The sequence below is a fragment of the Muntiacus reevesi genome, chromosome 10 (assembly GCF_963930625.1).
Source record: "Muntiacus reevesi chromosome 10, mMunRee1.1, whole genome shotgun sequence".
In the NCBI taxonomy this organism is placed as follows: domain Eukaryota; kingdom Metazoa; phylum Chordata; class Mammalia; order Artiodactyla; family Cervidae; genus Muntiacus; species Muntiacus reevesi.
The window spans coordinates 62,880,358-62,905,984 of record NC_089258.1 but is presented as its reverse complement, the minus strand read 5'-3'; the positions used below and the strand labels follow the sequence as shown (position 1 = coordinate 62,905,984).

The 25,627-nt window shown below is 36.9% G+C and overlaps 1 protein-coding gene across 5 annotated transcripts in view; it reads left to right on the top strand.

The window, feature by feature from the left end:
- The window catches only part of TUSC3 (tumor suppressor candidate 3), a 216,965-nt gene that overhangs the window by 95,406 nt on the left and 95,932 nt on the right, over positions 1–25,627 (top strand). For all 5 annotated transcript variants that reach the window (XR_010664615.1, XR_010664616.1, XM_065947258.1 and 2 more), the window contains exons 3-4: positions 20,159–20,276; positions 22,856–22,996. Coding sequence is in view for 3 of the 5 variants with exons in the window: in XM_065947258.1 (XP_065803330.1) it covers positions 20,159–20,276; positions 22,856–22,996 (259 nt within the window). In the remaining 2 variants the exon portion in view is untranslated. The remainder of the gene's footprint in view (positions 1–20,158; positions 20,277–22,855; positions 22,997–25,627) is intronic.

The window sequence follows — 25,627 nt, the reverse complement described above, 5'->3', positions numbered from 1 at the left end:
TAAAAAAAAAAAAAAAGAAACATTTATTAAGTGTAAGTGTTGTAGTCAGCTGTAATTAAGTGCATTTAAATGTAAGCTCAAACTTAGTGTTTTCTGGGAGGTGATTTTGATAGGCTAATATTTTTATATTGTGTAGGCCAATCCACAAGTAATCATAAAACAGATTTTTGGCTTTATGTTCTGTGTAGTTATGTATATTATGGAATTCGATTTGAAAATTGCCTTGTAGGTCACCAACTTATATCTCAGGGGCAGTGAAGTAGCCTGATTAAATACACTCAACTTACATTGTTTAAAAGAAAGATTTTAATGGACTTAAGTCCATTTACCTTTTAGTACCTCTAGTGTTGAGAATTTTGTTCCTGTGATGTAGAAGTAAACAATTTGAAATGAATGAAATATTTTTCAGTGGGAACATACCAAAGAAAGTTTTGGAGGAGTATAAATATATATACAACAGTGCTTATTTTACATAGATCTTTTAATTTTGAGATAGTTGTAGTCTTACATGCAATTTTAAGACACAATACAGAGAAATCCTGTATACCGTTTACTCAGTGACCTCCAGTGCTAACATCTTTTGAAGCAATAGCACTGTTTCACAAGCAGGATTGGTATTGATACAGTCAAGATGCAGAGCAGTTCTTCACAATAAGTCTCCCTTCTGGTGCCCTTTATTGCCACACGCACCCCATCCCCCCACCTTCTGAATTTATTCTCCATTTCTATAATTTCATCCTTTCAAGACTGTTATGTAACTGGAATCATACAACACATGACCTTTTGGATTTGGCTTTTTGTTTTTTTACTTTTAACTCCTTCAAAATCTGTCCAAGTTGTTGCTTTTATCAGCACTTCATTGTTTTTGTTACTGAGTAATATCCTATGGTGGGCTTCCCTGGTGGCTCAGTGGTAAGGAATTTGTCTGCCAGTGCAGGAGACATGGACTTAATCCCTGGGTTAGGGAGATCCCCTGGAGAAGCAAATGGCAACCCACTCGAGTGTTCTTGCCTGGGAAATCCTGTGGACAGAGGAGCCTGGTGGGCTGCAGTCCGTGGGGTCTCAGGAGTCGGACACGACTTACTGACTAAACAACAGCAATATCCTGTGGTGTGGATGTGCTGCAGTTTGTTTAACCACCCATCTGCTAAAAGAGTCCTGGGTTGTTTCCAGTTTTTGGCTGTTAGAAATACAGCTGTTAGGAACACTCTTGTACAGGTTTGTGTGCACTGAAGTTTTCATTTCTCTGAGATAAATTGCCAGAGTGTGTGATGGCTGAGTTGCATGGGAGTTACATGCCAAAATGTTTTCCAACGTGGCTGTGTCATTTACATTCTTAGCAGCAGTGTGTGAAGGGCCTAGTTTTTCCATATCCTTACCAGCATCAGTGTTGTCATTGTTTTATTTTAGCCATTCCATGGGTATGTAGTTTTATTTTGGGGTTTTATTTTGCGTCTCACTGATGTAATGGTGCTGAACATCTTCTCATTTACCTTTTTGTCATCTGTGTATCACCTCTTTACCAAAGTGTCTGTTCGTGTCTTCTGTACTGCGCTTAGTTGCTCAGTCATCTCCGACTCTGTGACCCCGTGGGCTGTAGTCCTCCAGGCTCCTCTGTCCATGGGGATTCTCCAGGCCAAGACGTGGTCCTTAAATATTTCCTCCTAGTCTGTGGCTTGTCTTTTCATCCTCATAACACGATCTTTTGCAGATTTCAATTTAGTGAGTCCAATTTTTCAGTTTATCTTTTACAGATCTTACTTGTCTTGTCAAATTGAACTCTTTGCCTAGCTCTCAATCACCAGTTTTATTTTTTTTCCCTCTTATGTGTTTTTCGAAAAGTTTTAAAAATTTTATGTTTTACATTTTTATCTGATCTCCGGGAGAAAGCATTCAGTCTTTCATCACTTGTTATGTTATTAGCTGTTAGATTTTTACTAATATTCTTTATAATTGAGAGTGTTCTTTACTAGTTTTTTGAGAGCTTTTGTCATGAATGGGTATTGAATTTTGCCTAATTTGGGGAAGTTAATTGATAGGATTTTTCTTCTTTAGGTTGTTCATATGGTAGATTACATGGGCTTCCCTAGTGGCTCAGATGGTAAAAAATCTGCCTGTAATGCAGGATACCTGGATTTGATCCCTGGGTTGGGAAGATGCCGTGTAGAAGGGAATGGCTACTCATTTCAGTATTCTTTGCTTGGAGAATTACATGGACAGAGGAGCCTGGCTGGCTACACTCTATGGGGTTGCAAAGAGTCGTACACGACTGAGTGACTAACACTCTGGTAGATTACATTGGTTGATTTTCAGCTGTTGAATCAACTTTGCATTTTCTAATATATCCCGCTTGATTGTTATATTCTTTTTTAGTATTGCTGAATTGAATTTGCTGATATTTTGTTGAAGACTTTTATATTTTAAGTTCATGTCAGACGTTAGTTTATATTTTTCATTACTCATACTGTCTCTGTCTAGTTTTGGTATGATGGTAATACTTCGTAAAATACATTGGGAAATGTTCCCTCATTTATTTTCTAGAAGTAATTTGGGAAATTAGTTTTAGAAATTGTGTTAATTCTTTAAATGTTTGATCAAATTCTCCAGTAGAATTGTCTTGACCTGGAGTTCTTAAATTACATATTCCATTTTCTCAGTTGTTAAGGATAATTCAGTTTTTCTGTTTCTTCTTGGATGAATGTTTTTCAAGAACAAACACTTTTTATGTGGTGACTCCACATTCAGACTGTTCACATTGTGTATTTATATGTAGACTTTATTTAGATTTCTAAACCATTTTGAACTTTAGTGGAAAACAAAATCATTAGTAACATGAGCCAGTGGAAAAAAACTAATCAGTTTCTGTCGGACTAGCTTGCAGAAAGGGAATTTCAGTGTTCTGAAATTTTTATGAAAGATTTCATCACAGTCTAGTAATGAGTGTATGTTGAGAAAGGTCAAGGTAGGTTAAAAAGATGATGAGCAAACTATTTTGAAAAACAGCATTTCAGATAATTCTGAGTCCCCTTCCTACCAATTTGAAGACCAGTACTTAAGTGAACATTAACATTTGTCAACATTGGGCCAGCACTTAAGAACAGGGTATGTTTATGTTCATCTACGGGATGCTGAATAGCCCTTGTGAAGCAAAAATACATCTTAATTGGCATTTAGTAGAACAGTTCAAATTCCACAAAAATTCAGACTATCCTCTGGCACCCTGCAATACCATATATAATTTAGGGAAATCATTTCTTTGGTTCTAAAAACTGAATATATTGATTTTCTGTATTCATTATTATGAAGAGATCTATTTAATTATTATATTTTTGCGACTGTAATCTAGAAAGGGCTTACCAGTTGACTCAGTGGGAAAGACTCCACCTGCAATTCAGGAGACGGAGGTTCGATCCCTGGGTCACTAAGATCCCCTGGAGAAAGAAATGGCGACCCACTCCAGTATTCTTGCCTAGAGAATTCCATGGACAGAGGAGCCTGGCTGGCTACAGTCAGTCCATGGGGTCATAGAGTTGGACATAATGACTAAATAACAACAATCTAGAAAGATTTTATTATCCAAGTATTTATTTCACAGTTACATATAATTGTATGTTATTTGATAACATAAACCACAACATAATGTAAATGGTATATCCTGTAGATAATAGTTGACTTAATGCATTATGTTGTTAAATTGTTAAATATGGACCCTCAATTTTTTAATGATGCTTAGCTCAAAATAACCTGTATTTAGTTGTTTCTTACAGCCTGTTTTGTAATAAACTTTTAAATTTTAGAGTAGTTTTAGATTTATCAGAGAAAAAAGATTGAAGTTATTAGTAAAAGTCATTTCAGAGGTTAGAAAGAGGGGGAAGTTGTTAGAGAAGAAAGAACAGGTGAAGCTTTAGAGGCAAATAAAAAGTATAGAGTAGATATGTGGTTCCTATGCCCAGATATTTTGATTTGTTTTTTGGTGGGGAGGACATTTAAAAATGCTCTAGGTAATCCTAGTGTGCAGCTAGGATAGAGAAAGGGAAGGTGAGAAGCAGTTTAATGATCCATAGCTTTTAAAAATTTAATTTCATTGAGGACAAATGGGAGTAAGAGGCTTAACTAATTGGAATGACCATATGGCATTGACACGGATCCTTGATGAAACTAGAATACTCAAATTTTTAGTGAAGAATCTCTGGAATAAAATGATTTTCTTCCCCAGTACTCGGCAATTTAGGAGCAAGAGCATCTTCTGTAGGGACAAAGCTGTTTGCTTTATTCTATGAAGTGGGCTAGGCAAATATTCTGACAGTGCTAACGAGAGTATATTTGAAATGTATAAATGTGAGTTAGAAGTTGGATAGGGGGTCAGAGAAGCCATGGGACAGTTGATAAACTAGGTGTGATACAATTAAGCTAGATTTTCTTTCTTTCTTTTCTTTAATTTGGTGCTTAGTTACTTTACATGTTGCATTAGTTTCTACTGTACAGCACAGTGAATCAGCTATAGGTACATACATACATACATACATATATACATATATATTCCCTATTTGTCACCACAGAGCATGCGTACTTTGCTATCTCATTAGTTATCTATTTTATAGATTTTCATATGAGGTTTTGTGTGAAAGGGGGATGGAGTTGAAAATTAGGAGGTTGTAAAGGGTTGATTTAATAAATAAGCAAATTGCTGACGTATAGTGTAAATGATTGTTGATGTAATAGAGAAGGTTTATGAGTGATAAGGCTGAGGTCATTTGTACACTATACACATGCATATTGAAATAACTCAGGATTTTAGTGGAACTGGAGGGAAGAAACAGTAAGTGAGCTGAAAGAGGGATGCCTTGGAATATGTTGGATGAGGATGTTAGATTTATAGAATATTGCAAATTTAAAAGGAGAATTTGTTAAATAATTCTGGTCAAAAAGTGGTTTGAGATCTACTGTCATTGAGCCAGGAGAGTACCAACTGTGGCCTATACCAACAGAGTGCATCAGAGACAGCTCAAGGGGACAACTAAGATGAAAAGATAAAGAGGGGTTTCAAAGAAAAAATTTCAAGAACAAGTATTCAGATTATATTTTGTGTTAATAAATTAAGCCTCAGAGGGAGTTGTAGATTCATTGAGCAAGGCACTCCATCAAGAGCAATTTTTTTTTTTAATTAAAAAAAAATACATGAATTCTGGGTACTTCTGTGTGTCAGTGTAATTTGGAACCATCTTGTAATACTGCTGTAACTGCTGTATTTTTTTATAATCTATAGAATCATTGAAATATTAATAACTGTAATTTTAAAGGATTAGTGCTTTTCCTTTGTGAGACTTCTGTGCTTTTTTTGTTTTAAGAAAAAGTGAAATTTTCTTCTAGAGCTAACACACTGAGATTCTCCAGTTGCTTTTCTTTGCTGAAAGGCTGGTGAATGAGCTATTGGCTTCCTTGTAAGCCCTCTTAGCAAATCACTCTGCTCTTCTTTCACACAGTCAGTTTATTCACAAATCTCAGAATTCAATTCTCACCTTCTTCAGTGGGAACATCAACCTCCTTCACCAAATAAAGTTGTTAATTAAGACTACTACTCAATACAATTCTCACTTCCTGTAAGTGTTAACTCCAAACTTCCTTCATCAGATTGTACTGTGAGGAATATTCTCCGTAATTGCTAAATCTTTTAGATGTATTCTACTACACAGTTACTCATCTTTCCAAGAATTCACTAAAAATTCTAAGAACAAAATATCTTCTTCCAAGGTTATTACTATGGTTCAGTAGGGGTAAGGAAAAACATTCTGGTGATGGAAAATCAAAAAAGTACATATGGAATCAATCTGGGTACACATATCATCAAAGGCTGGTAATACTGGAAATTAATATATTGTTGAATGTCAAATAAAAGATGATATAATTAGTAATTGCAAAGATATTTTAAAGATGAGGGAGAATAAATTATTGCATTGATAAATATTAACTAACCAGTTAATTGGTTAGTTAATTGGTTAATAAAGACATTAACCAATGTCTTCCCTTCTCTAAATAAATAAAATTATTTACTATGTATAAATTATTAGGGCAGTCCTAGGTTAAGTTGTCAATATATGTAATATCTCATGGCATTCTCACTACTCTACATGGTAAGAGTTAAAAAAAAATCATTTCTTTAGATGTGCCTGTCTAGGCTGAGAGGTTATACAATTTTCCCAAAGTCACAGAGCTAATACCTGTCAGGGTTGGGATTTGTGACTCCTGAGTTAGTAAATTTAATGCTTTCCTTAAGTGTACATATTCATCATTGCTTTTATCCTGTGAACTGTAATTTGCATTTGGCTTTTGCATTCCCAACTAAGATTATTTGTCTTTTAGGGCAGGGATCCATAAGCCAGCATTTCTTAAGCTCATTAGATCAGGAAAAGCTTTCATTCAGGTTAGCATTTCAAAGAAGGACTGGTGAGTTGAAGCCAGCTAGCCCACATCAAGTGGAAGAGCTCATCAGCCTTCTGTTTCACTACAATGAAGTCACATTTCTTAGGAAATTCTAATCTAAGGGCGGCGCGTAAGGTGAGAGTTGTGTTTATCGACAGATAAAATCACCTTCTGCATCACTTACTGCACTTGTAAGTGCTTTCTAAATGGCTTTGGGTCTGCAACCCTTGTTGTTTCTTCTAGTCCTTAGATAATACTTCTCTATGACCTTAACTCTTAGGTTTTTCAAATATTCCTGGCTACCTGGACAAAGTATTTCACATTGTCAAAGACTATCAAACTCTCATGCCATTCACACATTCTTGCCTGGCTTGTCTAATATGTGAGGACTGTTTCAGACTTGATTGAATCCATAAGCAGTTTAATATAAATGACGTTCTAGGGTTATTGTTGAGGTCTGTCTAGTTTATTTTTTAATGTCTAAGGCATATGGTATAACTTCATTGTCATTGTACTAGATTTCTTCCTAGATGTCTCTTCCCCAGGTTGGCTAATTCCAACTATTTTACAATGAATAGGTGAATGTTTTCATGAACTTTCGTTATCTGTGTGACATTGTAGCACTCTCTGAGTTCTGTTTTCTGTATTATTTGTATATAAAGCCCAGTTTTAGTCATCCATAATTTGAAAGCTATAGAAAGTTGAAACAATAGTATTAATACAAAGACACCAGTCTACCCTTTACTAAGATTCATAATTTTAATATTTTGTCACATTTGATTTTGCTCATTGACTTAAAGGAAGACACACAGGAGTTGTATGAATTATAAGTTTTATACCCTGGGAGAGAGCCACTCAATCCTGAGAAGCTGCTCTGAAAAGATAGTGTAGGAACCAGTGAATGTATGTTTTAGCTAGGAAATGCATGCAGTGAGGCACACATCTTGGTAAAAGATTACTGCTCATCCCAAAGAACAGATATCTCAAGTTAATGATTTAGTGCTTTTCTGCTTCTGGGAAGATGCAAGAATATGGTCATTGAAATTCTTCCTGAATTTAAGTGGTCTAACTACCTATGGGCCTGTTTATCCAAAGCACAGGGCTCCTGGGCATTTTTCATCCTGAATTTCTCTGGGTGGTAGTGTCAGTGGGTGACTGCAGTGGTTACAACTTAACCCTTGTAGAACAGGGTGATGAGAGATGTTCTTTGTGTTTCTCTGTTCAGTCTTTTAAGTATAGGCAAAAAATCAGTTAGTCAGTCAGGTCAGTCGCTCAGTCGTGTCTGACTCTGTGACCCCATGGACTGCAGCACGCCAGGCTTCCCTGTCCATCACCAACTCCCAGAGCCTACTCAAACTCATGTCCATCGCTTCGATGATGCCATCCAGCCATCTCATCCTCTGTCGTCCCCTTCTCCTCCTGCCTTCAATCTTTCCCAGCATTAGGGTCTTTTCAAATGAGTCAGTTCTTTGCATGAGGTGGCCAAAGTATTGGAGTTTCAGCTTCAACATCAGTCCTTCCATTGAATATTCAGGACTGATTTCCTTTAGGATGAACTGGTTGGATCTCCTTGCAGTCCAAGGGACTCTCGTCTTCTCCAGCACCACAATTCAAAAGCATCAATTCTTCGGCACTCAGCTGTCATAGTCCAACTCTCACATCCATACATGACCACTGGAAAAACCATAACTTTGACTTGATGGACCTTTGTTGACAAAGTAATGTCTCTGCTTTAATATGCTGTCTAGGTTGGCCAGCTTTTCTTCTACAGAGCAAGCATCTTTTAGTTTCATGGTTGCAGTCACCATCTGCAGTGATTTTGGAACCCCCCAAAATAAAGTCTGTCACTGTTTCCATTGTTTCCCCATCTATTTGCTATGAAGTCATGGGACCAGATGCCGTGATCTTAGTTTTCTTCACTTTCATCAAGAGGCTCTTTAGCTCTTCTTCACTTTCTACCATAAGCGTGGTGTCATCTGCATGTCTGAGATTATTGATATTTCTCCTGGCACTCTTGATTCCAGCTTGTGCTTCATCCAGCCCTGCATTTTGCATTGATGTACTCTGCATATAAGTTAAATAATCAGGGTGACAGTATACAGCCTTGACATTCTCCTTTCCCAATTTGGAATCAGTCTGTTGTACCATGTCCAGTTCTAACTGTTGCTTCTTGACCTGCATACAGATTTCTCAGGAGGCAGGTCAGGTCGTCTGGTATTCCTATCTCTTTAAGAATTTTCCGCAGTTTGTTGTGATATACACAGTCAGAGTCTTTGGCATAGTCAATAAAGCAAAAGTAGATGGTTTTCTGGAACTCTCTTGCTTATTCGGTGATCCAGTGGGTGTTGACAGTTTGATCTCTGGTTCCTCTGACTTTTCTAAATCCAACTTGAACATCTGGAAGTTCATGGTTCACATGCTGTTGAAGCCTGGCTTGGAGAATTTTGAGCATTACTTTGCTAGCGTGTGAGATGAGTGCGATTGTGTGGTACTTTACATTCTTTGGCATTGCCTTTCTCTGGGATTGGAGTGAATACTGACCTTTTCCAGTCCTGTGACCACTGCTGAGTTTTCCAGATTTGCTGGCATAGTGAATGCAGCGTATTGGGCTGCATATTGCTGGCATATTGGGCTTCCCTGATAGCTGAATTGGTAAATAATCTGCCTGCAATGCAGGAGACCCTGGTTCAATTCCTGGGATGGGAAGATCCACTGGAGAAGGGAATGAAGGGAAAGGATGTCCACTCCAGTATTCTGTCCTGGAGAATTCCATGGGGTCACAAAGAGTTGGACAGGACTGAGCGACTTTCACCTTCTTTCACTTTCACTTGAAAGCATTTTCACAGCATCATCTGATTTAAAGTAGCTCAACTGGAATTCCATCACCTCCACTAACTGTGTTTGTAGTGATGCTTCCTAAGGCCCACTTGACTTCATATTCCAGGGTGTCTGGCTCTAGGTGAGTGTTCATACCATCCTGGTTATCTGGGTCATGAAGGTTTTTTTTGTATAGTTCGGTGTGTTCTTGCCACCCCTTCTTAATATCTTCTGCTTCTGTTAGGTCCATACCATTTCTGTCCTTTATTGTGCTCGTCTTTGCATGAAATGTTCCCTTGGTATCTCTTAATTTTCTTGAAGAGATCTCTTTCCCATTCTGTTGTTTTCCTCTATTTCTTTGCATTGATCTCTGAGGAAGGCTTTCTTATCTCTCCTTACTGTTCTTTGGAATTCTGCATTCAAATGGGCATATCTTTTTTTTCTCCTTTGCCTTTTGCTTCCCTTCTTTTCTCAGCAATTTGTAAGGGCTCCTCAGACAACCATTTTGCTTCTTTCCATTTCTTTTTCTTGGGGATGGTGTTGATTACTGCTTGCTGTACAGTGTCAGGAGCCTCTGTCGGAGTTCTTCAGGCTCTCTGCCTCTCCGCCTCTGGGAGGGGCGGGGCCTGTCTGCAGTGGTAGCTCTCCCTGGGTGTCTGCTCTGTCCTTTGTTCTGTGAGTGGGCCAGGCTGAGCATTAGGTTGTTATGTTAGAGCCTTTGGCCGGAAAGTTCTCTTTTCCACAGTTGCGGTTAGGGTTGTATTCCCCCACATACCCCGCTGTGGGAGGGTTTCCTACTGTGTAGAAACTTCTCATTCACTACTCCCTCCCTAGGATAGGTTTCTGTCCCTAACTTTTTTGTCTCTCTTTTTGTCTTTTATATTTTGTCCTACCTCCTTTAGAAGAGAATGGGCTGCCTTTCTGGGTGCTTGGTGTCCTCTGCTAGTGTTCAGAAGTTGTTTTGTGGAAGTTGCTCAGAATTCAAATGATTTTTGATTAATTTATGGGGGAGAAAGTGGTCTCCCCGTCCTATTCCTCCACCATCTTGAAGCAGATGAGTCACATACCATTAAATATAGACATCATGAAATATCACCACTAAATATTTAAGTTTGTATATTTTAATATAACATTCTTATATAATCAGAATAACATCATTTTTAAATGAGTTGACATTAGTTCAGTGATATAGTCTGCTTTTTTTTTTTAAGGAATGCAGACAACTTGCCTTGTATATTGTTTCATGATCTGGATTTGCTTGATTGTTTCCTCATGATTAAATTCATTGACTAATTTTTACACGAGTACTATAGCAATTATCTGTGTACTTCTTACTGCATTGTATCAGGAGGCATATAATGTTGACTTCAATTCAGTCGCTCAGTCGTGTCCAACTCTTTGCAACCCCATGGACTGCAGCACACCAGGCCTCCCTGTCCATCACTGACTCCCGGAGCTTGTTCAGACTCATGTCAGTTGAGTTGGTGATGCCATCCAGCCATCTCATCCCCTGTCATCCCTTCTCTTCCCGCCTTCAGTCTTTCCTAGCATCAAAAGTATTGGAGTTTCAGCTTCAGCATCAGTCCCTCCAATGAACACCCAGGACTGATCTCCTTTAGGATGGACTGGTTGGATCTCCTTGCAGTCCAAGGGACTCTCAAGAGTCTTCTCCAACACCATAGTTCAAAAGCATCAATTCTTCAGTGCTCAGCTGTCTTTATAGTCGAACTCTCACATCCATACATGACTACTGGAAAAACAATAGCTTTCACTAGATATAATGTTAGTTCTTTCAGATAGCGAAGGTGAAATCGATTACTTGATTGTGGTGGGGATCTCTGCATCTTTCTGTTGTACAAGTATATCCTGCCCTGGTAATAAGTGTTAGCGGGAGGTGAATAGGTTAAGAGGGGGGAATACTTCGAAATTATGTGACTATCCTATTTCTTGGTACTTTTACTCAACGATTATAACATCCATTGATCATCTCTGCCTGAATATGGTATTTCATTGATGATTGTGAAGGGGTGATTTTGAACATTCTTTCTTGCATCTACGTTAATTAGTTAGTATTTATCTATAAAGGAGAGCTCTTCCTTCTTCCATTTTCCCCTTGGGAGTATCTCTACTCAAAGATTCTTGTTTATTCATTAACCCATTACTGTGATTATTCTTTTTTACTCTTCAAGTTGCCCTAAATTTCCAGTGGAAACCAACTCCCATGTCATTGAATGCCATGTCTTTGATTTCTGGCACAGTAAAATATTCTAAGCCTACTTTATACTTATTCATGGAACTGAAAGAAGCATTTCTTTTTTTGAGGAGTCCTTCCTTCTTTGTAGGAAACAATGTTTGGAAAGCAACACCTGGGTAAGTTACACTGTTTACTGTTGAGATAGTATCATTGTTTTCAGACCTTTTAATAAGAGCTGAGATGTATGTACATATGTATGTGTATATAAATTAATAAAGACATATAACTTAGGACTTTAATTGGATATCTCCTCTTCCAAGCTAACACTGTAGGGTTTTTCCTCATTCTGAGTTTTATCTGCTTTCTCCAAATTGAAACCCTGGATCCCACCAATATCATGTATTTGGTCATTTGGTCTCTCTTTGCATATTTATAAAATAGTTGCAGAGTTTCAACGCCAGTATGATCTCTGAAAACAAATTATGGAGAGGACTTAATCTCTGTGCATTCCTTTCTTCTTTTACCTACCTTATGTGTCAGTTTTCTTAGCATACAATCTTTACACTTTCTTGTATGTTCGTGTTACCATTTTTCTTGAGAACAAAAATTCTGCTGACTCATAAACTGAGTTGTATGTGCATGTTATATACACTTTAGTATCTCTTATGTCCATATACATTTTTGCTGTAAGATATATGTTGGAATAATATATTTATGTTAGAATAGTTTTCTAAGGAAAAAATATGCACAGAAAACATAGCGTAATGGACACAACATCTTTATCATAGAAGTAGTGAACTGTACAGAGCCAGTTACAAAATGGTAGTGAATCTTCAGCCCTTCAGAGGCGTTGGGTCTATTTAATAGGTTCCATATATTAAGTAGTATCCTGAATATGTGTGGCACAACCAGAGAAAAGTCACTGTTGAAATCTTTGTGCAGCATGTTGTTTACCAGTTTTTTCTCTTTAGGATACCAGAACTGTAAGTAGTAGGTGGTTCTGCTCATACCAGCTTTCTCTCTATATATGTTATCATCCATAGAGATTAATTGGGGCTTCCCTGATAGCTCAGTTAGTAAAGAATCTGCCTGCAATGCAGGAGACCCTGGTTTGATTCCTGGGTCGGGAAGATCTGCTGAAGAAGGAATAGGCTACCGACTCCAGTATTCTTGGGCTTCTCTTGTGGCTCAGCAGGTAAAGAATCCGCCTGCAATGCGGGAGACTGGGCTTTATCCCTGGGTTAGGGAGATCCCCTGGAGAAGGAAAAGGCTACCCTCTCCAGTATTAATTAATGGGAGGTTTTAGGAAGACATACTCTGATGTATCTATGCAACATATAAGTAGTTGTTGTTCAGTCACGTAAGTCGTGTCCAACTGTTTTTGACCCCATGGACTGCAGCACACAGTTTTCCCTGTCCTTCACGGTCTTCTGGAGTTTGCTCAGACTCATCTCCATTGAGTCAGTCATGCTCTCTAACCATCTCATCCTCTGCCACCTCTTCTCCTTTTGTCTTCAATCTTTATAATTCATAATAAACATGTAACTGTAAAAAGCATACATTGGGATTTTGATACAAATCTGTTACTTTATAGGAAGTTTGATTATCCTTAAAAAGAGAAACCATGTTTCTTTAAAAATCCCTTGAAGGGATAAAAAGATAAAATGTACATTCATCATGGGAGCTGTGTTAAGTACATACAACTATAGATGAACTAATAATACTTGATGATAATATAAACTGTTATAGCATTTGGATTAAGTGATTTTTTTTCTTGTTTTCTTAATAAAAGATTGGAAAGGTTTAAAAGAAGAGCTTTACCAGATCTGTGCCCTGCAGTGGCTGCTTAAGCCTTTCTGGATGCTTGGCCACAACTCGACTGCCCTCTTCAGGCTGCATGTGAATGGATTAGAAACATTTATAGTGTACCCTCCATTCATGAAGTTGCATCTCTAATGTTCCTATGAACTATTAAAGAAGAAAATACTGTTTAGCTAACAGTGTTGGAAATGTGCTTATTTAAGTGCTTGGAGCATTTGCGGTTTTCAGCTTCCGTTTCAGGAAACAGTGAAGTTGGTAGGGTTCTAAGAAGTACTGTTGATGCCTTTGCTCATCAGTCTAAGCTGACACAAACCTTTGCAAGAAGCCAGTGACTTCTTTGTTATTAGGCTTACGCATGAAGAAGTTGGAAAATGGAGGGATAAGAGATAATGGAGTTAAGTTTAGAGAACAGGGTTTATGTTATTGGACATATGTTAATATTTACACATTCCTTCTACCAAGTCCTTTATATTCTAAATAGATATCATCAACATTGAAATATGTACTTCTCTTAGGCTTATTGAATTACTTTTTGTGACAGACAGATCTGATTTCTAGTCTTATTGCTACTAAATTATATTCAACAGAAGAAAGCCCCATTTACTTTGTCAGTATTAAATTTTCACTAAGTATTGTATTTGTGTTGAAAAAAATGTAATTTTCTCAGCTCCCCTGGAATTCTTTATTCCAGCCAGATGGATTCCTAACTAGAAGCAAAATGTGTAGAAAATTTTGCTGGTTGCTTTGGCGTGGTAGATGCTAAAGGAGAATGTGTAAGAAATAGGTCATATCTTCATTTATATACCACTTTAATAGCCTCGTAGATTTTCCTAACTAGACCATTATAGTAACATTCTAAGTGGTTTACAAATATTTATTTTCTCTTTCTCTAATATATTATGCCCTCTGATGCCAATTACAGCTTTTTTAATCAGTATTTTACATAATCTACTTCTTTTAAAACACTCAGTAGCTGTTCACTATTTACAGAATAAAGTTAAGATCTTATTTATCTTTCTATTGGAAGAAAGGTATCAGTTTCTTCTTTCCTATTTTCTGACATGAAACTTAATATTCTATTATTTAATTACATAATACACATTTCAGACTGGGTAGTCTTTGTTTATATTCTTCTCTTACCTTAATATCCTCTCCCTGTCCTTCTTTGCTTACTATCATTTTAGCCCTCCCATTCTTTCCTGAATATGTTGACATTCACACTTTTGTCCAGCTGCTCTATCTCACTGTGATTTCCTTCTTTATGTGCTGTGTAGCCCCTGCAGTCTGCAGTTTTTTCAGTATATGTGTCTCATTTATATGTTAGTGTGTGTCTATTCTGTTCCCTAACAAGCATCTTAGAGGTGGAGACTGATGTATACTTTTTAATCATTTGCAGGACACAGGAAAACACTGAATACATATCATTGATGATTAAGATGTACATTCTGTATTGCATGTGGAATTGATATTAGGAACATGATATTAGGAGATGTTTTAGTCATTATAATCTTTCAAGTCAAGACCATTATTCCTTTGAATAGCACATATTTGTGATGGCATATAGGTGTAAGTTATTTCTTTTATTCATTCTAAAGTACAGTGAAGCAGATGGACCTCAAAAGGGGACATTGATCTGTGACATAAATCTGACTAAGTAGGCTTTTAGTCAGACTGTCCAGAATTCACAATCTCTAATTTAGAGTTACTTAGGGTGTGTGGGGTTGTGTGTGTATTGTAAATATACACAGACTCTTTAGGAAATTATATTATTCATCATCAAACCTTAAATGCCTATTCTGGACTAGGTGTTAGCCACCAAATAATCAATGCATAAACATAATATGAATAAACAGAACAATATGTACATAAAAAATAAATAGTGTTGCATGGTAGCTGAGAAACTGTAGGGATTTGAAGTGGCTTCTGAAGGGGGGTCATTTTGGAGCAAGCTTTTTGAAAGAAGATAGGACATTTTAAGCAAAGGATTTAATACTTTAAAGCTTAAAGAATGAACATGGGGTGTTATACAACAGAGAGACCCTTTGAGTGTGTGGTTTGTTCATATGGACATAGATTGCAGATGTAAATTGTGGCCAGGGGATGGGAAATGTTGTGTTCTCTTCTGCCTAAGGTCTTCGTTTATAGGCAGTTATCTTGGACTTTGGAACAGAGGATAGAATCTACAGTTGATTATTGGAAATTAAACTGAGAACATGGACAGTGTGGAAAACAGAGTTTGAAGGCAAAATGAATCCATCTTCTTTGGCTTCTCAATACCAGTTACCACATCTTCTTTTATTTTTTTCAGAGTATTTCTAATTATCTGACATTCTGTATATACTTGGATGAGGCATCTTTTTCTCACGGAATGTATTCTTCTTGGGGTCAGGACCCTTCCATTTATTTTTCAGTCCTTCATTACCTGACACATTGTTGGCACTAAAATATATTTGTGGAGTGAATGAATGTATACCTAATAGAATCTAACAGGTCTGCAGTAGGTTATAACATGATGAGTGAAAAGTTCAAGATTATCCTAGTCATATCATTCCATAAGACATTATACACAGATGTTGAGTACGAAAATTTGATTGTTCTCTTCCTGTTTTTCAAAATGAAACATTTTCATTATTAGAGTATCATCTCTGTAAGAATGCCAGTTTTTGAAAATTTTCCATTTCCCTGTTTTGTTTGAAAATTTAAAATGTGTTTTTGTGTAAAATGTTCCTTTGTATAAAAATAACCTGTTTTATTAATTGTGATGCCATCCTTTTAATAATAATAATTTTTTTTAATGGGAGCACTGTTTTCTTAAGATTTATCAGTCTGCAGAAATGTTCAGGCCCACTTAATCATCAGTGCCAATTCACCATATGATGTATATTTTCTTTGAAAATAACTGGGAATTTGTTGTTGTTTAGTTGCTCTGTCATGTCTGACTCTTTGCAGCCCCTTGGACTGCATGCAGCTCACCAGGCTCCTCTGTCCGTGGGATTCTGTAGGCCAGGATACTGGAGTGAATTGCCATTTCCTTCTCCAGGGGATCTTCCCGACCCAGGGATCGAACCCTCATCTTCTGCATTGGTAGGGGACTTCTTTACTGCTTAGTCTCCAGGGAAGCCCCCGATATTATATCCCATGTGACAAAAATCATATCAGATTGTAGAGCTCATGTTGGTCCTAACTGTTTTCATTTAGGATTGGAAGAGGAGCTGTGAGGCAGTGTTTAAACAGAGAGCATGTTCTCATTTATATCACAGCTTCGGTTCATCAGCATCTTAAATTCTTTCTTTCTCTAGGCTCTCATGCCTGCTACTCCTGCTTCCTGAGATGTTCTTTCTTGAGCTCTTTGCAGTGATGGATTTTTCCCTTCCTTGGAATTTGAGCATTAATGTCCCTTCATCTGAGAAGGCTTTTATGACTGTGTCATCTAAGTAGATCTTCCATTGTTTTCTGTAATACAATTCTGTGTAATTTTTCTCTCAGTGTAGATTTTAGCTTTGAATGATTTTCTCTCATTTGGTTGGTTGTTTACTATATGTCTCCTCAGTAAAACATCAGCTCCATGAAAGCAGGCCTTGGAACCTTGGAGATTAGCTCACTTTTTGCTGTTAGGTGCTCATGTTAAATGTTATTTAAGCACCAAAGCTTTACAAGCTTCTATTTCATTGAACAGATTCAAAATATATATAATACAGCTTTCTGCCTACTGAGCATAATGCAGCTTCAGGCTGATGTTTACAGTGGTAGGTTTTTTGCACTGTTTTACCATAAAACGTGCCCTTAAGGTCTTTATGCTAAATGATCTCAAATGGGTCTTTATGCTGAACGACCGAAGATCAAAGCTTTGTTTGTTTTTAGCTCTCTTAAATAGATATATTTTAATCATAGCAATATTACGTGCTCCTTTTTAATAAAAAAGGGCCTAGACTATCTCTTCTAGCCCTTGCATTCACCTGTTTGCACAGTTAGCCATTGGCAATCTGTTATTCCTTTGTGGTTTTTTTTTTTAAATCTCTAAAGGTTACTTTTATATATTTCATACAGTACACCTGATCTTTACATTTCTGGCTCTAACAAGTGAGGATTTAACTCATCTCACCTCTTATCATTTTTATAGCTTTTTTCTTTTATTATTATTTTATTATTTATAACAGTAAATAGCATCCTTCTATTACTTATTCATAACTATAAGTGATATCTCTTGATTCTCTAAGTTGAAGGTTAGCATGTACAATCTCTCCTCCCCTCTTACCCACCAATCCTGTTACCTCTATTTCTATATTGTCATCATTGGTAGCCCTGTCGTCGTCGATAGACCATCCTTATGTCTGCCATAACAACAGTTGCAAAATAGTAGGTTTTTAGTATGTTTCCTTTTCTACAGTGTAGTGCTCTTACTTATAACTCTACTTTTATGTAAAAGAAAATGTTCAAAATAATTAATTTTTCCCATCACCTATTAATCTAGATAATGATACATTTAAATTTTCTTCTTACTTAGACCTTGCCTTTTATATTCATTTTGTTGTCATCACTCTTACTATTGTGGGACCAAATATGTCTCCCTACAGTCTTTGATATCTTCCAGCGTTTTCTAATTATAATGGTTGCTTCAAATCTATTCTCCTCTTTATGTTGAGGTCCAATTAAATTCCTGTTCTGATTTGTATTTCACAGCTTTGTAGTTGGATCACAGCTTTCTTACACATCTTCTGCTTTTCCTCCTGCACCATATCCTGCCTAGTCATCCCTTTTTTTTTCTTACAGTTCCTCTATTATATTCTCAGGTTTTCTCATTTTTTTCCATTCCTAGTACCTTTCTACTAATTATATCTTAAGGTAGTTTCACATTACTTATATTTCTTCAAACATGTTTATTTCAAAGTTCCTTAGTTGTTTGGCTTGATGTACAATTTTAGATGGAAAATAACACGCCCTCGAAACTCTGAAGGCATGTTCTGAAGGCACCGAGTGCTGCCAATAACCAGTCCAGTCCGCATTTCACTGTTGGCCCTTGTTAAATACTTTTTTCCTCTGAAAGTTTTTAGGACCTTCTTTTTATCCATAGCATTGTAAAGTATCACAACATGTTGGTCTTTTCTTATTCCACTTATTCAGAACCTGGGAAGTAATTTAATTTGAATACTTAGTCCATTTAATTGTATTATGTTTCCAGAAATACTTCCTTTGTCTCTTCTCTTTCTGGAGCTCTTTCTGTTTGAAAGTTGGATTTATTGGATTAAATATCTAGGCCCCTTTCTCCTTCCTCCCCCCAGTATAGTCTACCTATGTCCTTTTTGTTCTGTGAATTTTATTTAACTCTCTCCGTATTTAATTTGAGAAATCATGTTTCCTCTTTAGGGTGCTCTCTCACTTTATCTGTTCCTTTTTATATGGCATTGTTATTTTTTTATGACTGCTGTTGGGAAAAGCAGCCAACCATGGCCTCTGATCATCCTGCCTGTTCTTGCTGGGCATGCCAAGAAGGCAAAGGGTTGTGTGTGCAGTGACAAGCCTTAAGGAGTGGCGTTATGTCTCCCCAGAGCAGAGTTCGTCGTCATGTGCTAGAAAAACAGTGAGTCCCCCAGCCTGGTAGTGCAGTCCGGTAACCCAGTCAGCTGCGTGTGCGGGCATCCGGGAAGGGCCTTTTGTGTCATCCGTGAACTTGGGGGCACAGGGAACTGGTGCATACAAATTGAAGAATAAAGTCCTTTAGGTCTCTGACCCCTAGTCTTGTGGCTTCTGCCAGCACCCCCGAGACAGCAACAGGCTGGCTTGTTAGCAAGATGAAACCTCTAACCTGGCAGCTTTGCGCTTCTCATCCAGTATTTTCCTAGATTCTTCTGCACTGCCGTCTTCTTGGAGATTGTAATTTTATCCATCAAAACTTTTCCACTAGCCTTACATTTTCCAGATATTCCTTGAAATCTCTTATCTGCTGCTGACTCCTCTCCAAGTTTTTTTGTGATTGTAGGATTAGATCTTTTTCTGTCTATACTTTTTTGGGAGAGGGACTCACCATATCTCCTGTGAAGAGTCAACTACATGGAAGAAGCTCCCTCTCCTTTTTTTAAGTTTTAGTAATCACTGTTGCTTCATTTTCCATGGCTGTGCCTACATCCTTTTGCAACCAGCCTTTCCTTATTTCTCTTCCATGCCTACATCAAAAAAAAAAAAAAAAAAAAAAATAGAGCTTCCGTATCAGTTGTATCCACAAAATGTCCAATAGAAATGAATTCAAAATAAGAGTAAATATGCTTAGAGGAGGGCTTGTTTGTGGCATTTGGTTTAGCTACTCAAATCTTTGCTTACTTTTAGGTGCAAGTGTAAATGCATTTTTAGATAGATGGAATACATTAAAGGTGGAGTATAACTGATATTTACAGTTTTAAAACATATCCATGATTTTTATTTCTCTGTTAAAGTGAATTGCAAAATTCTTAAAAATTGTTCTGTGCTTTTTACTAAAAATCATCAAAAGATTTAAGTTATATATGTAGGAAGTGACACTAAATGATTTTATCCCCTAGAATAAGAGTTGTCGTGCTTCTTATACAAAGGGCCAGGATGAGCTTTTTGCCCTCACACGTTCTACTCAAACTCCTCAACTCTGCTCTTATGTAGCTTAATAACAGCTGCAGCAATAAGTAAATGAATCAGTGTGACTGTGTTGCAGGAAACCTTTATTCATGAAATGATAAAAATTTGAATTTTAGATAATCTTTATGTGTCATGGAATATTCTTTTATTTTTCACATCCATTTAAAATATAAAATCTACTCTTAGCTTGCATTCTTTACTAAAGCCAGGGTAACTCTTGCCCCAGAATTCCTGTTTTATTAATAGCTTTGTTAATCTTTGAATACTGATAATGTTTCCACTCTGTCCCATTATCCTTATCAGACTAGCTAATGAAGAATATCAAATACTGGCTAACTCCTGGCGCTATTCATCTGCCTTTTGTAACAAACTCTTCTTCAGTAAAGTGGACTATGATGAGGGAACAGACATTTTTCAACAGGTAAGAGAAATATATTTTCTTTTAATAGCATATTTATTGGAGTTGGTTATGGTTGATACATCTTTGTGTGCCAGATAAAAACACAGTTCAGTGACTCCAATGAGTAGTTACTAAATTCTGTAATATGATTAAAATAATTACAGTTAATATTATCTTTATCAGTACAGTTTTTTCCTTTAGTGAATAAACACATTTTAGCTTTTCCATCATAGAGGAAATATGTTTTTTCTTTTTCCATCATACAGTGGCAGTTTACATACATTAACTTTATTTTGATATTTAATTGTATGTGCTTTGGGTGGTATTTTGCATAAATTTGTGAATATTTATATAAGACTCAAGGTAAGTTTTACATGGGGCTCCCCTGGTAGCTCGATGGTAAAGAATCTGCCAGCATTGCAGGAGACAAAGGTTCAGTCCCTAGGTCAGGAAGATCCACTGGAGGATGAATGGCAACCCACTCCAGTACTCTTGCCTGGAGAATCCCATGGATAGAGGGGCCTGGTGGGCTACAATCCACAGGGTTGCAAAAGAGTTGGGTACGGCTTAGCAGCTAAATATTAACAACAAAGTTTTACTTAACTTTTAAGCTGTTTTAGGGGGATAAAAGGCCTTTAAGGGGGGTGAGTGTGAGTGAAAGTCACTGTCATGTCTGACTCTTTGCGACTCATTGGACCATACAGTCCATGGAATTCTCCAGGCCAGAATACTGGCGTGGGTAGCCATTCCCTCCTCCAGGGCATATTCCCAACCCAGGGATCAAACCCAGGTCTCCTGCATTGAAGGCGGATTCTTTACTAGCTGAGCCACAAGGGAAGCCCTTTAAGGGGGGTAATTAAGGTTAAATGATGTCATAAGGATGAAGCTAGAAATCAGCAAAGAAGAATGAATTATCAGTCTGAAAGCAAGCAAGCAAGCAAAAATATTCACTAATGGTCCACTTAAAATTAGCTTGAGTCTAACTGCTTTCCCATGACCTGGTAAAGAACTGGGTCAGACAGTATGAGAAAAATAAGAGACAAGGATACCCAAACTAATCCATGTTGGGTACTGCTAGGAGTTATACATTTGAAAGGCATGATCAAGTACTGGTAAACACAAAAAATTAATCACTGCAGGGATCAGGGAGCCAGACAGTTGAGCTCAAATTTTATGTACATATTTTATCATCTCCATATACTAACTTTGTATTCTTGGATAAGGGATGTAACCTCTCTATACCTTAATGTCTTCATGTATGAAACAGATAAAAATGATATATTTCTCTTTGGATTGTTGTGAAGCTAAATGAAAGAAAACACATGAACTGCTTAGAAGTGTCCCTGGAATATAAGGGCTTAATGTCAGCAGTGATGATGATATAATCTTGACAAATTTGAATAGGATTGGTATCCTTATAAGAAACTGGACATGAGTCCTTTGGGTTAGCGTCTCATCCTTGTGACATCATTTAAGGGGGGTATATAAGGTTAAATGATGTCATGTAGAAATTTGACAGCCCTGGGCTTGTTAGGGACTTGTTCAGAAAGTAAATTGTATGTGACTCCTGTGTAATGACTGCGGCTAAGTGTCTGACAACAGACCAGCAAGTCAGTGATGTGTTAGAGGGAGATCTGCACTAGCAGTCATGTTGGCTCTAATTGTCTCGTGTGCATCTATCAGGAAAACAAACAGGAACAAAGTGTGGAGTGGCAGAAAGGAATTGGTGACTGTGTTTTGTTCAATTTAGTAAAAATTGTAAATGTCTATAACATGTACTCCCCAGCTGGTACTGCTGTGTCTTTACCTTGAACCTTGATCTAATGTTTGTTGTTACTTGAACTTATTTCTTTATTCTCATTGTTGGGGTATGTTGAACTATATATTAGAAGCCAGGGTCAAAAAAGCTCCTTGCCTTTCAATTCAAGCATTTTTCATTGGGCAGCAAGAATTTAATGTCTATCCATGCTTTGCAGTTTACTCCCCAATGCAAATTAACCTCATGTTTGTTTTTAGATTATTGTTAATAAACACCATTTGTACTAGGTATACTAAGGTAGTGTGCATTCAGTATACTTTTCAGATGACGCTTGCCTTTAGAAAATAATTAATGAGATGTAACCATTTTGAGATAGTTGAAATAACAGAGGAGTTGAACAGCAAACATTTTAAAAACTGATAGACAAGTCAACATACTTGAAATTAATTACATAATATATTTACATCTTTCATCAAATGCCAGCCTTTTTCTTTAACAACTGCTTAAGGGAAAATCATCCGTATACCCCCAAATTACAGTATTTCTGTTTTGCACTTTGAATCATTTCATTCTTTAGTGGTAGAATTCTAGAAAATAAAGAAGGAAATGACCAATGAAATAGATGATGCAGCTGAGAGTATGAATGATGTATGTGAAGGTTCAGCAAACTTGGCCTAATTCATAAGTTCTTTTCTATTCAGCAGTATATCAAGATGAATAAAAACAGTAGTTAAGCTCTGGAAAGCCACTTGGATTTTTATAATAGTGCTGTCTTTCCAAAATTCATGCAGGAAAAAAAGCTGGGATATTAGATTTAGTCTTTTTATCTCATGTTTTACAGCTCAACATTAACTCCGCTCCTACATTCATGCATTTTCCTCCGAAAGGCAGACCCAAGAGAGCTGATACTTTTGACCTTCAAAGAATTGGATTTGCAGCTGAACAACTAGCAAAGTGGATTGCTGACAGAACGGATGTTCATGTGCGTTTTTATTCCCCACAGTTTTAATAATAGGCTAATTAGCTTGGTTTGGTATAACATTATAATAAGGCCACAGGATTTTTTTCAATTTCTCCTGCTTTAGGAAAACTGCATCTGATAGCTGTAAGCTGAACTTTGAGTTAGGTGAATTTAAATGGCTTTTGGAATAATGGTTCTTAAAATATCAATGAACCATTAAAGAATACATGTTAGGCACAAAGTAATTTCAGAGGCTAAAAAATGTACTGAATATTGCTCAGTGGTCTTAGTAATCAAAGTCACTAATTAAAAATCCAGGTGTGTAATTTTTATCTATCTTTTGGGCAAATAACAGTGGGATAAGACTCACTTTTTATGAGCCATATGAGAAAATGACATATGCTGTTCTCAGGACTATAAATTCTAACAGTATAATTCTTTCCTTCGTTCTCCCCCAACCATTAACTATGGGAAAAAAATTACACATTTTAATAGAAGAAAATCACTCAGAAATCAGATATCTAAAAATGAGAAATGAATTAAATGTGCACCATCTGGACAAACAGTGGTTTGCAACAATACTTGACATAGAAAGAAGCTCAAAGGATAACAAGTGAAAAAGTAGGATAGAAAAACAGAATTTATAATAGATTTAGAAAAGCAAAATATTACTGAGATGTCTAAAATGTTGATGGTAGTTAATGTCTGTGTGGAGGGCTATGGCTATTTTGTCCCTTAACGTCACTAGAATTTTCTACAGTGAGCAATTATAACCAGCTATTTTAAAATTACATTTCCCTTAGATATAGTACAGAGATATTAATTTGGTGTAAGCATATTTCTCACTTGAGACAGATGTCTTTCATACTACTATCATTGTACATAAAATAATATAGGTATTAATGATATTTTGGTGACATATTTAGGCAGATATTCAGCTCTACAATATATCATTTATTTGGTACAAAATATTAAATGTAACATTGGAAAGTACTATTAGTTCTTCATAAGAAATACTCAATTTTAATCAGAAATGATTCTAACCTGTTTATCACACTTACATGTTGTTGACAGATCCACATTTGTTAAAAAAAAAAAAACATATTTCGAAATAATTTCAAACTTTAAGTAGTTCCACAGATGAAAATCATCCAGTCTCAGTGTATACCGTGTGTCAGGATTCACACACCATTAGCTTTACGGCTTTTGCTTTGGCATTCTTACCCTCCTACCCATCCCTTGCCCTGCCACTACACACACACTTACATACCCACACATATTTTTCTGAATCATTTTAAGGTGAATTGTCTTTCCTAAGAAATATAGGACCATACAGTTATCACGTTCACAGACTCGCATTAATACACTACTTCTGTTTGAACTTTTGTACATATTCTCGTTTTGTCAGTTGGCCTACCCTCTCCTTCCTAAATAGTAAGCTCCCTATGTGAAGACATTTAGGATCACACAGGTATCCTACTCCTCATCAAAATTTTGTCAGTATTTAGCATCCATTGATGACTCTTACCTGATCCAGATTTCATCATGATGGTTGCAAAGATGATGTTCCAGTTCTAGCACTTTGTCCATATTTCAGATTGATCCTTGGCATTTTACTGTAAGCAGGAGTCCTCCCTTCTTTGTATTTCATTCATCCATTGGTACACAATCTTATATTGTTTTTTCCCTCCAGAGATTGTTAGTACTACGCTTAAATATTTTGGTACCAAAATTGTTCTCGGTATGACTAGTGGGAGCCCCTTCAAGCTGGTTTCTCTATCCTTGTAAAGTATCTCACCTTGTAAAGTAAGTTGGGGAAATAGGAATCCTCATACACCATTTATAGGAGTGGAAAATAGTGCAGCCACTTTGGTAAACAGTTTGACAGTTCTTCAAGCCATTAAGCATAGAGTTTCTGTGTGACCCAGCAATTCTACTCCTCGGTATACATATCTAAGAGAAAAGAAAACATATACTACACAGAAATTGTGCAAAATGTTTACAGCAGCATTATTCATAAGAGCCATAGGGTGCAAACAACCCAAATATCCAGCTGATTAACTGGCTAATGGATAAGCAAAGTGTGATATCTACGCAAGGAAATACTCAGCCATGAAAAGGGATGAAGCAGCGGCACATTTTACAATAAGGATGAGCCTTGAGAAGGTCATACTGAGTGAAAGCAGCCAGTTACAAAAGACTACATGTTACATGAAATTGCAGAATAAATGTGTGGAGACAGAAAGTAGATTGATTAGTGGTCTGGAGGGTGAGAAGGATCAGGGTCAGAAGACTGGAGGGTGAGAGGAATAAGGGAGTGGACGCCAAAAGAGAATGGGATTTCCTTTTGAAGTGATTCAAATGTTCTGATACTGACTGTGGTGATGGCTGCACCTATCTGAATATGCTTAAAAAAATCACTGGAATGTACACTTTCAATGTGTGGATTGTATGGTATATGGATTAAAGCTCAATAAAGTTGTTTAAAAGGAAAGGTTTAAAAAAATTCCAATTTGAAATAATACAAGTAGTAGTCCCCCCATCGCACCTCTCCTTTTTACCAGATGATCCCATGTTCGGAATCATCATGATCATCTGGTTCATCATCATGAACCAGAACAGCTCTGGGTTGAATGGAAGTAGGTTTTGCAT